The sequence below is a fragment of the Melanotaenia boesemani genome, chromosome 5 (assembly GCF_017639745.1).
Source record: "Melanotaenia boesemani isolate fMelBoe1 chromosome 5, fMelBoe1.pri, whole genome shotgun sequence".
In the NCBI taxonomy this organism is placed as follows: domain Eukaryota; kingdom Metazoa; phylum Chordata; class Actinopteri; order Atheriniformes; family Melanotaeniidae; genus Melanotaenia; species Melanotaenia boesemani.
Window position 1 is genome coordinate 39382152 of NC_055686.1, and position 11927 is coordinate 39394078.

Below are 11927 nucleotides of genomic sequence, written 5' to 3' on the forward strand. Positions count from 1 at the left end.
ACGTGCAGGGAAGAACCAAGACTATCTGGCAGTGAAGAGTTGTCACACATTGGTATTTAAAGCACATTGCTGATGCGCTCCACCTGCACAATCAGAGCTTGTGCTGGAGGAAGAATGCCTTCAGGGACGGCTGGGAAATCTGAACTCTGTTAGATGAATCATGACATCATTTATGTTCATTTCCACCTCACTACACAAACGTTAACATGAAGCTTATGAGGGAGCTAGTGCTTCCTAACATATTTACATTTAATTCTGCACATAAATGAGCCCATAGATGCATTCTAATTGTGCAAACTGCATGTGGTAATTATAGAAAATGGAACCTAATAAAACAAACAAAAGGACAAAAAAATAAATAAATAAATAAAAAAAAGACAACATATTTTAAAAAAAATCACATAAATCCACATCTTAATACAGAAGTTTTGGAGATTGGAATCAATAAAATGAACTGCTGCTTTATTATATGCTATTATATATATATATATATATATATATATATATATATATATATATATATATATATATAAACAATCCTACATCCAGCGGGTTGAAACTGACCAATAGTTCCACTATTTATACTATTTGTATTTATTTATAGTGCCACTTAAATGCGTTCCTGTGACTCTTATTTGTTTAATACATACTAAAGCATTGTTTATGTACCAAGGACTTTATTGCATTTCATGATTTCTTAAATAGTAAAAGTGACTTCCTGAAGTCCTTTTAGGTGACCTCAGGAGGTAGAACTAAAACTGAAAGAGTAGACAGACAAGACATGTTTTTTTTATGATTTGGGAGAATTTAGCCTTTCAACTCAAGAGAATTCATTCCCATAATCTAACCAAATCTAATCCAGAGATCAAAGGAATGAATGGCATTAAGCACTGTCTGCAAAGACCAACATATAACACACTAAAACACTATAAATTGTGTCTGGCTATTTGTGCTGGTGCTCTGAGACATTTGGTTGCTTATAGTATGAATACATTTGCAGCTTTGCTACCTGCTACAACGCTTCAGGGCTCACTTCAAGTATAACCTCACATTTCAAGGGATAGCCAGATTTTATACCATACAGATTTGATACTGGATTATGTGAAAAAGGTTATAAGAAGTGAGAACAAATGGAAAGATTTATGCAACTGTGCAATAGGTAATTGCTCTGTGTGAAGAGAAGGGGTTTGCTTTAAGTCTGTATGCTTACAGTAAATGTGTATTAGTATGTACGTGCATGTGTGCTGCATATTTATTTTTGCAGAGTGTGAACTCCTTTTCAACCACACCTGTTGCAGTGTCTCTTCCCTTCAACATAGCTGGTTCAAGTTCTACCCCTCTTGTTCATCTGGAAGCCCTGCTGTTCATGCTCCTCCCATGTCCGCTATGAGGCCTGTCAATTGTTGGCTTTGGTTTCACTCAGATTTAGAAAGTGCAAGGCAGCAATTCAGAGCTGGTGCCTCTAAGGTCCTGAAATTGAGATGAAATGCCAAGGGTTTACACAAGTAAATGAAAGTGAAAGTATGTTTTATTGGTTTTCTAGGATTTTGAAATGTTCATCATCATAAATATCAGTTCTCCTGGAATTTACAACCAACTTTTATTTGATCTGCCTTTTGCTCCACCTCTCCCACCTCTTTGTGTCCCTGTCTAGCTTGCAGCCCAAGTTCTGGACGAACTTGATGATGAGGACATTGGATTTGGCCTGGTGGATGAAAAGAAAAGCATTGCTGTTGCCAAGAAGCTAGGTAAGCTTGGTAGACATTGCTAACAAATAAATAAAAAAAATATTTTAACACAGTAGCTCCATACCATGACTTTTGTCAAGTTCTTTTTTTTTCTCTTGTCTTAACCAAAATGTTCATTTCAGTCATTCCTATAGTTGCTGACAAACTGAACTCATGTATGGATGAGTCATTCATTTTATTTAACCTTGTTTTATTCAGCATAATCCACTGTGGTATGAGAATGTAGTCATTTAATAAAAAAAATAATTTAGTTAATGATAAAGTTGAATGTATTTCTACAGGATTATAAATATCTGCCAAGATAAGGTTGGTGTGACAATAGCTGTACTAACCCTGCCCTCAAGTGGTCACCAAAGATATGACAGCTTTCTAACAATAGCCATTCAAACCGGCTGATGCAGGGATGCAGGATCCCACAACATACATCCATGATCCCCTTGTGATCAGGGTCCACGGAAGCTGGAGTCTATCCCAGCAATTAATAGATGAGAGACATGGTACACCATAAACAGGTCCCAGTGCATCGCAGGCGGTTTTAAATTTCCCAGCTTGGGATGAATAAAGTACTTCTATTAATATTCTGTTGTTAGATATTTTTATAACTGTAGACTAGAAATGATATTGAGCTTTTTGGCCAAAAACTGTCTTGACATTTTCTCACCAGATTTACTCACAACATCAACCTAAAGAAATAAGTCTAAATGGTAGCAAGAACTGTTGCAGACTCTGCTGCTTTTGTTGTGTTTTATTTATCTTTTTCTATTTAGTTTTGATGAGGTTTTGCCTATTTAAATTTTTTGCTTATTTTGTGCAAAGATGATTCCTCCAGAAAATATGTGGCGAGGTTGAAAACAACTTTCTAATTTACAATTAAACTTCTTAAATCTCTGAAGACTCCCTTTGGTGACTTTTCTAAATAATGACCAGGATGCCACATTGTGTTCATCTACCATGCAGTTGTAAAGCAAAAATAAAGACATCGATCCATCGATACAACCATACAACCATACAACCATACAACCATACATACATACATACATACATACATACATACATACATACATACATACATACATACATAAATTAATAACTTGTTGTAGGATTTGTGAATGATAGAAGACAGAAAATACCATATATTCAAATACTTTCTTTCCTCAGGTCTGGATGAAGTGGACAGCATCTACATCTTTGCAGATAATGAGATAATTGAGTATGATGGAGAGCTGGCTGCAGATACAATTGTTGAGTTTCTCTATGATGTAAGTAATGTCTGACAGAGAAGGTGCAAAGTACTGTGGTTCAATCATAATTCTACAAAAGTTAGAGAAATGTTGGTTATGTCAGTCTAGTAGCTTTTTGTCTTTTGGTTTTGTAGACTGCACATCCCTACCCTTACATGGGATGTTTGTCAGTTGTAATTATGTATACATGAAGAATGATGTGAATAACTAAAATGAATAGTTGTGAGATCTTTGTAACTGTAACACTTTCCTGTATTTGTCTCCTTCCTCCTTTTAGGTGATTGAAGACCCTGTGGAGATCATCGACAACGAGCGTGAGCTGAAGGGTTTCTACAACATGGATGATGTCATCAAGCTGGTTGGCTACTTTAAGAGCGAGAAAAACTCTCGTAGGTTGACTGAGCTGCAAACACAACCCTTTCTATGTTACTCAGAACTTCTGAATGGGCCTAAAAGTTTTGTTCCTATGTATTTTCTCAATCTAGATTTCATCGAGTATGATGATGCTGCTGAGGAGTTTCATCCTTTTGTCAAATTCTTTGCCACATTTGACGCCAAGGTTATAGGATATAAAAAGGATATGTAAATGTGAAGATTGAAAGTAATAATGTGTGTATTCACTGTGTGTTTGCTTTCATTTCTGTTTTTCAGATTGCCAAGAAGCTGAAACTGAAGGTGAATGAAGTGGATTTCTATGAACCATTCATGGAGGAACCTGTCACCATTCCTGGAAAGCCCTACATCGAGTCTGAACTTGTTGACTTCATTGAAGAGCACGACAGGTAAGAATCTGTGGAATTGTCATAATCCACCAAGCATGTGTGTGATATACAAACTTAGACATAATGTCAATAATATATAAGCAAAAAAAAATAAATAAAAAATGAACTAAAAAAGGACCAAACAGGCAAGTTTGTTTCTATATGTCTTAAAGTTGATAGAATAATTATTTTCTTTAATGTTTCAGACCCACTTTAAGGAAGCTTCAGCCTCACAGCATGTATGAGATCTGGGTAAGAGAGCTAAAATTTCTCTCATTAATAAATTGTGATTCATTTAATAGTACTGTATTCATATCTCAACCTCTCTTATTTAGAGTGGAAACAAGAAAAACATCCTTTCTATTCCCTTGTTTTGTTTACACAGGAGGATGACATTGATGGAGAGCACATTGTTGCCTTTGCTGAAGAGGATGACCCGGGTAAATTTAATTTTATTTTTTTTTTTATTAATTTTTTTTTTTTACAATAATCAACAATAACAAACAACCATCAACAGCAAAATCCAAAACAAAGATAAGACAAAAATCCTACTAACAACACCAAAGGAGTGAAAAGAAAGATATATTCCATGAATTAAAAGTAGGGAAAGCAAGAAATGGAGAGAGAGAAATAAAAACGTATGTTTGTTAAAGGTCCCGTTTTATGCAAAATCCACTTTCTAAAGGTTTTCTAACAGTCGTACGTGTCATTGTATGAGGCCCAAAAATGAGAAAATTCTGTCTCCTCTCTCACCTGCTTGCTCCACTTTTTAATGAATGTTTGTTTAAAAGGGTGAGTCTGAGATCTTTCCCTTTGTGACCTCATGAATGGAAAAACTACTCCCCCCGGTAGTGACCCGCCCCCCGGCTAGCTGAGCCTGCCTTCAGATATCATAAAGCAAGCGCCAGCAAGTGCCAGAAAAATCTGCCAGAGCGGGGGCGTAAAGTGGACAGGTACCACTCATGAACATTTAAAGATTCAGACACACAAACAGCACAGCCCGTTCTCAGTAGAGCCACTAGAGCTACTTTTGGAATGGCTGAAATTAAGGACCAAGGCTGATTGTTTTGGCTGATACAGTTTGAAAACAATGTTATTTGACCTCTGACACCCATTTGAAATTGTAAAAAAAATTGTATAATATGGGACCTTTAAAGTCTGTAATCTTTGTTCTATGTCTTGAGAGAGGGAGGATCTATATAAATGCTAACTTTCAGAAATAGCTAACATAGCTAACATACGATCAGGGAACAAATTATAATAAAGACTCAAACAAAAACAATTGCTGCGGCCCTGCATCCCTTCCTAGGCCCCATGCAAGCAGGCCCCAACCCACGTTAACTCGGGGTAAACCTAATGGAGGACCTCCACAGGGCACAAAGCCAGGTCATCCTCCACTGTACTGAAACTCCCAGCAAGCCCTTACATCCACACCACGCTTAGGCCAACCTTATGATGTAAATGAGAGGGGTATAAGTGTCTCAGCTAAGTGCATTTAATAAATAGTGAGGTGTAAAGTGTAGTTTAGAACTTATCCTGCCTGGTTTTGAACCAGTGCAAGCACAAAGTTTTTGCCTTCATTTATTATATGGTTATAATATAATTCATGGTACCAATAACACAATTTCATCTGACCTGTTAACAATTCCCTAGATGGTTTTGAATTCCTGGAAATCCTGAAGGAAGTGGCTCGAGAGAACACCGATAACCCCAACCTCAGCATCATCTGGATCGACCCTGACAATTTCCCCCTGGTTTGAACATTTCCTGCTTTTTCATCTGCTGTTTCTTCTTTGGTGCTTTTCCACTCATCATTCTTAAACTGCACATGATGGCCTCACCGTCCTCTTTTTCCTGTCTGTATCTCACTTTCAGCTGGTTCCATACTGGGAAAAAACGTTCGGTATTGACCTCTCCTCCCCACAGATTGGTGTAGTTGATGTCGAGGATGTAAGCAAACTTTTCCATCACGTCCACATGCAAAAAGAGTAAACAAAGAGCAGTTTCAGGTGTTTGCAACTAGGTTATGTGTGTTTTTAGATCCTTTTAAGTTAGTCACATGCATTTATGTGTAATCAATCCTATTAACATTGATTCCATTAGATTTTTTCAACATTTTTTCAACGTTTCAACATAATCACATTTGTGACATAACATCGACAGCTTAAAAAAATACAACATGCTTTACTAGGCTGCAGGATTGGATTGGAAGATCTACTTTGCTCTTTCATGACATTCAGGACTAATAAATACTTAAGGGTTAGAATTAATGTACAGACTATGAAGTTTGGTTGCAATGACATGATGCCACTCCACCTAGCATTGTGATGGAGTATTAGGGCCACATTAGGAAAACTTTCACAGACTTCGAGAATAAAGTCATAATTTTACAAGAATGAAGTTGTAATTTTATGAGATAAAAAGTTAAAAAGATTTAAGTTGTAATATTTTCACTAGTTGTTTTAGAAGAGAAACATTAAAATGAGGTTGTGAAGCATTTTGTGAAGTTGTACTTTAACATAGGTTTCACAAACCTATAGAAACTTAATGTTTTGGTACATCAGCGCCACATTATCATTAATATCAAGACTTTGAAAATAATTGGAACAAAAGTAATCTTGTCAACAGAAAAAAGCAGGTGGACTAGGAGGAAATTGCTCCTTTTAAATATTACAACTTTTTTCCGCATAAAAAATGTTTAAGTGAAGTTACGATTTTTTTTCTAATAATATTATGGCTTTATCATTGAATATGTTTCTATATGTAGCCGTAACACTCCATCATTTGAATAAAACAATTGCCAAAAAAATATACTGTCTTCCTGCAATCTTGAAGCCTAAAATGTGAAACTCCTGTATTTGCACAGCTTCACTCCAAACATTTGAAAATGAGAAAGGTTTTTGATTCATGATTTTCAATATTTTCCTTCATCCACCTTTCCCTTTACACGGGCTGGTGTCACAGCCCTACGATGTAGTACAATATCCCAACAGAATAATGCTGCCATCACTGTGTTTGACTGCAGAGATAGAAATAATGAGTTGATGCCCAGTGCCTGATTTCCTTGGCACACACAAAATTGTTTGACACATACATAGGTCCGGCCTTGTTTCATCAGTTCAGATTGCCTGAGATCCATTCAAGTGGCTTTTGGCAAAGCAGCAAAGCAACATCTGCAATGTATTGTAGTATAAAAGACCTCCTGTCTATAAAACTCTACCATGATGGGTGAGACACGTCATTGATGGTTGTAATTTTTGTAAACTTTTATAAACAAGTGAACTTATTCATAGTGGCCATTGGTTTGATGGTTAGCTTTCTGATTTAGACCCTTGAAGTTGTCTTATGCAGACATGTGCAAATATATTCTCTGAACCTCCTCCCAGCTTGTTTTCAAGTTGTACACCATCAGCTGGGAATGCACTGTACACTTTGTTCATTTGGCCACAGATAAGCTACAATCAAACTAAAAGCATCTCAAGCACCATCTCAAGCACCATTGAAATAAGATGCATTAGTGCAGCTGGGTATTTGACAAAATGATCTGAATAAATGTTTTTGAAAATGGGATGTTAATTTAAACATATTTACGTTTTTTTTTTCAGCCTTCATAAATATGGACAAGAAAAGCAACTAATTGTGTTATTTCAGATCATCTGAATTTAGATTCAATTACATTTTTCCTCATCATCAGCTTTATGTTGATGTGTGCAGATGTTTTTGTCATGTTTTTTCTATATTCTGGGCGTTTATTTTGTTAGGCTGACAGCGTGTGGATGGAGATGGACGACCAGGACGACATGCCCACAGCTGACGAGCTGGAGCAGTGGATTGAGGATGTTCTGTCTGGAAAGATCGACCCAGATGATGACGACAAGGATGATGATGATAACGATGACGATGATGACGATGATGATGACGACGACAATGATGATGATGACGACGATGATGACGACGATGATGATGATGACGATGATGACAATGATGACGATGATGATGATGATGACGACGATGACGATGATGACGATGATGACGATGAATAATTGATACATCCTTCTCTATAGGACACCACTAACGAGAGAAGTCAGAACTCTTTCACACCTGCAGCAAACAGAAATGTCTCTTTGGTTCCTAAGTTTTCTCATGTAGGATGGATAAAACAACCTCATGGGAAACAGTGAAGGAGATTTTCAGTAAATCCGAGGATTTCTCCCTTAAAATGATCAAAGTATATGTCTTTTGTAATGTCCTTGCTCATCTCTGACCTCTGATACAATGAATAAGCAAAAAGGCAAACTAAGCAAAATTCGCAAATATGTCAGCTGATTGTCACAGATTGATTTTCGTCCCTTTCTGCTTGTTTTAATTTAGCTGTTTCAATGACATTTTCTAAAACTTTCTTGAATAATTTTTAAAGGCAATAAAATGAAACTTACTGGACAGTCTTAAGTTCAATACAGTAAACATTACAGTAAAGTAATGTTCTGGGTAATAAAATTTACAACATTATTCCCGCTCTTATATTTGAAAAGAAGAAGAAACACCATTACATCAATGCGTTTTGTGGTTATGATGGTGTATATGTGGATGTGTGTGTGTGTGTGTAATCCTGAAGTACTCGCTCCTGCTTCACTGTAAATCATTTTTATTTAGTCATCAAATTTAGGTGGTGCCTGTATTGCCTTTCCTTCCTTTCTGTTCTATACAGTTTGACTACTACTCAGAACAGAAGCATAGGTATAAACCTATAGCCCAAGGCTTTAGACTGCTCCATTTATGTCTCTTCTTACATGAAATTGACCTCCAGCTTGTTTTAGAGTTACTTAATCTAAATTTGCTCGATGTTTAACATGCCAACAAACCTAAATAGAGGTTTTCCTAGTACATTAACTTCTAAAAGGAGCACATGCACCAATAACTCATGTAATGAGTTGGTAATGAATTAAAATATTTATTACTGTTAACATTCATAATGTCATATTTTATATCTTTTACAGATTAAATTGGTTTTCTTTTGGATTTACAGAGGCAAGAGTTAAAATATTTAGTTTCATTCAACTGAGGAATTAGAGAACTTCTAGATAGAATTACTGATTTTGTTTGCAGCAAACATGCCCTTAAAGAGATGATTTTAGTCTTTGTGCTTGAAAAATTTGATAATACAACAAATACTAGCGCAACAGCAATTATTCAAAATGTGTCATTGTCACCACTAATAACATTGCAGTAAAATTTTGTAGGAATTAGCTACACTATAAAGAGCCATAAACACAAATATAACTACCCAGTCTAGCTTGTGATTAAATGAGAAACCTCCATCCTAGTGCAAGTTAACAATGGCATTAATGCAAACAGATAGTAAAACAAATGGCTATATTAAGAAGAGGCATTTTAAGTTCTAAGAGCTTCGCCATTACTAAAAAAAGCTAAGACACTTTGGGGAAAAGTTGGTCATAAATAGTTTTTATGAAGCCGTGATGGAAGAATTACTATGCGAGTACACATGACAAGATTGTGCTTAGACAAGGGACCGTGTGCCAAAAATGCAGCTGAACAAATGTTAGTATTTGAGAATAAAACTAGGATAAATGAGCTTCAAAGATTAGTGAATGCTACCAATGTGGCAAGGGGCAAATCTTGCAGAAGAAAGAGCTGGAGTGGAGCAAGTAGATCATTTCACTTGCTAAAATGGGTCGGCGGAAGTGTAGGATAACAAAGGAAAAAGAGGTTGATCTAGAATATTTCTGAGATATTTTTCCCAAAGCATGTTACTGACATCTATTCTATAAGTTCTTTGGAAATAGTTAAAAGTTGTGGAACATGTTTTCCTGTAAAACTTACCTACATAAGGACAAGTCTTTCCACTAATACCACAAAAACTTCATCTTCATTCAGCAGAAGGATGCAACAATATCCAGGGCAATTTGCATAGAGTGGGACATGACTTCAGACACATAATTCCTTGTTTCCCAGTAACAAACACACAACCAACATTATAAGACACTTCCTTCTCCAATAATGAGGCCATATTAGTGATTACTGCTGCACATTAGCAATCAGTGTGAAAAGAATTCATCTGACCCTAAAGTCAGGTAAACTTCAGAAAGCAAACAAAGCAAAGTGACCACAAAGCGTCGTTTTCTTTTTGTTTGGCCGAGTGAACTGCCTTGAGTGTACAATCTAATAACTTTAAGGAAATCTTAAATTTAACACACCTCAGCAAAGAGTCCTTAGTTGAGAATCTCAGACTTTTGGTGATAACCACAGATGTCATTAATGTAGCTACTTTTTAGGCAACCAATCATAAAAGCAGAAATGGTCACCCTGTAAACCAAGAACAGGGAGGAAAAGCTACCAAGAACTCATCTTGAAAAATAGGGAAAAAATAAAATAAAAGGAAGAAAAACAAAAAGAAGAACACGTGTGAGAATTTCTGGCACATATATGTTGAAATTCTTGCAAAAAGCACTCAAGAAAAACAAAACTGAAATTTTGAATAGAGGATAATGCTACTTGTTTCTAAAAGTAATAACTGTATCTGCAGCAGCAGTTCAGTTCATGGACAAAGAAAACCAATGTCCAGATCTGAACACCATGAAAAACCTAGCATCACAAGACACAAATCAATGGAGATAGTAATGATGGGCTGATAAAAGGATCAGAAATGGGTTTATTCCATCAAGGTTACCTCATACTAAAAATGTGAACTCATGTTACTAATTAATGCAACAATTATGGCAATGAAATGATACTCAATATAACTGAGTAATTTTAACCCTCTTGTGCATGAATTATTACAAAACAGGACCACGTTTTTAAAATAAAATATTTTACTTCTACAGACATGCACATTGGTGTTTTCCTGTTTTTAATCTTATTTTAACTTTTACTCAGTGTATTGTTTTTCTACTTTATCAATGGAAATATTTATAAAATAATATTTTGTCTTATTAATATATTATAAGTTTTCTATAAAAACACCTGGATCCTTTTCGTGTCCTGTTTTTCACTGAGGCAAACTTGGTAATTACAATGTATGTATATATACTATATCAAATGTAGTTATTATTTATTTGTGGCAAAATATTGGTGACTCACTAATGTTCAATGAAGTTGCTAATACTGTAGTGGACACTATGCACCAAAGGGTTAATTTCCTTCATTTTGATTAGAATGCATTGAAATAAGTAATAAAGATTAAATGATATAAAAATAGATGTTAATCAACAGAACATCAAAAATGTGTTGGATTTAGTAACATGATCCCAAAAATAGTCAGTTACTTAATTTTACAATAAACATGAAGTAAAATGTCTAAATTACACTCAATTAACTGCAAATCTGGAACAAATCAATTCAAATTCAGTAAATATCTGAAAGATAATAATTTACATGTACTAGATGTTTTGGTAATATTGTAATAACATTTATGCAATTTCTGGTGAATCTTTATGAATAATTACTAAATATGTGTGAAAATGTATTTAAATGTACTAATTATCTAAACAGAAGTGATGATGCTTACAAGAAAAATGGATTAACATTAGTTGGTTTAACTACGTGAAATAAGTGATATCAAACATGCAATTACGCCAAAATTGTATAAATTGGTCCTGTGAGATTTCACATGTATTCAATAACACTGAGTGTCACTTTGTTGCCTTTCATTCTTTGAGTAGATTATACTTAAGAAAATAATGATCACCCTTGGGATTACAATGTGTCCGTTGGGTCTAAGGGAGGGGTAGGGGGAAGGGGGGAGGCGGGGGTCCTGGTGGGCAGAGGGGGGGGGGTTAGGGCTCATGGGGTGGAGTCTGCTCTCCTTCTCGCTCTCTCCCCTCCCGCCGGGGGCTCCTTCGGGGTGGATGGGGGCGCTGTGCCTTGGACCCGACCAGGATATGTGTGTGCAACCTGGGGCTCTCTGGTCCCCTGGTGTGGTGGTGTGGGCTGCCGGGGGTGGGTGGGCGTCCGGGGCACTGATGCGTTGGGCTCTTGGCGGGGCCGGGCCTTTGCCCCTCTTCCCTCGGGTGGTCTTGGGGAGGAGGGGGCGCCTACAGCGGCCAGCTGAGGAGTTGGCTGCCTGGGATGGGGATCTCTCTCCCAGTTTTGCCCCTCCCTGAGCCCCTCTCCTCCCCCGCCACCCCATATCATACACACTACACATAGGGCACTGTGGG

At 36.6% G+C, this 11927-nt stretch overlaps 1 protein-coding gene across 2 annotated transcripts in view; it reads left to right on the forward strand.

Annotated features, from left to right (window-relative positions):
* casq1b (calsequestrin 1b) overlaps positions 1-8190 on the forward strand; it is a 44313-nt gene extending 36123 nt beyond the window's left edge. For both annotated transcript variants that reach the window (XM_041986736.1, XM_041986738.1), the window contains 10 exons: positions 1655-1748; positions 2907-3007; positions 3267-3378; positions 3475-3548; positions 3641-3771; positions 3957-4002; positions 4136-4190; positions 5404-5504; positions 5626-5700; positions 7512-8190. In XM_041986736.1, the coding sequence (XP_041842670.1) occupies positions 1655-1748; positions 2907-3007; positions 3267-3378; positions 3475-3548; positions 3641-3771; positions 3957-4002; positions 4136-4190; positions 5404-5504; positions 5626-5700; positions 7512-7793 (1071 nt within the window). In that variant the 3' untranslated portion in view covers positions 7794-8190. The remainder of the gene's footprint in view (positions 1-1654; positions 1749-2906; positions 3008-3266; positions 3379-3474; positions 3549-3640; positions 3772-3956; positions 4003-4135; positions 4191-5403; positions 5505-5625; positions 5701-7511) is intronic.
* Positions 8191-11927: the final 3737 nt, after the last annotated feature.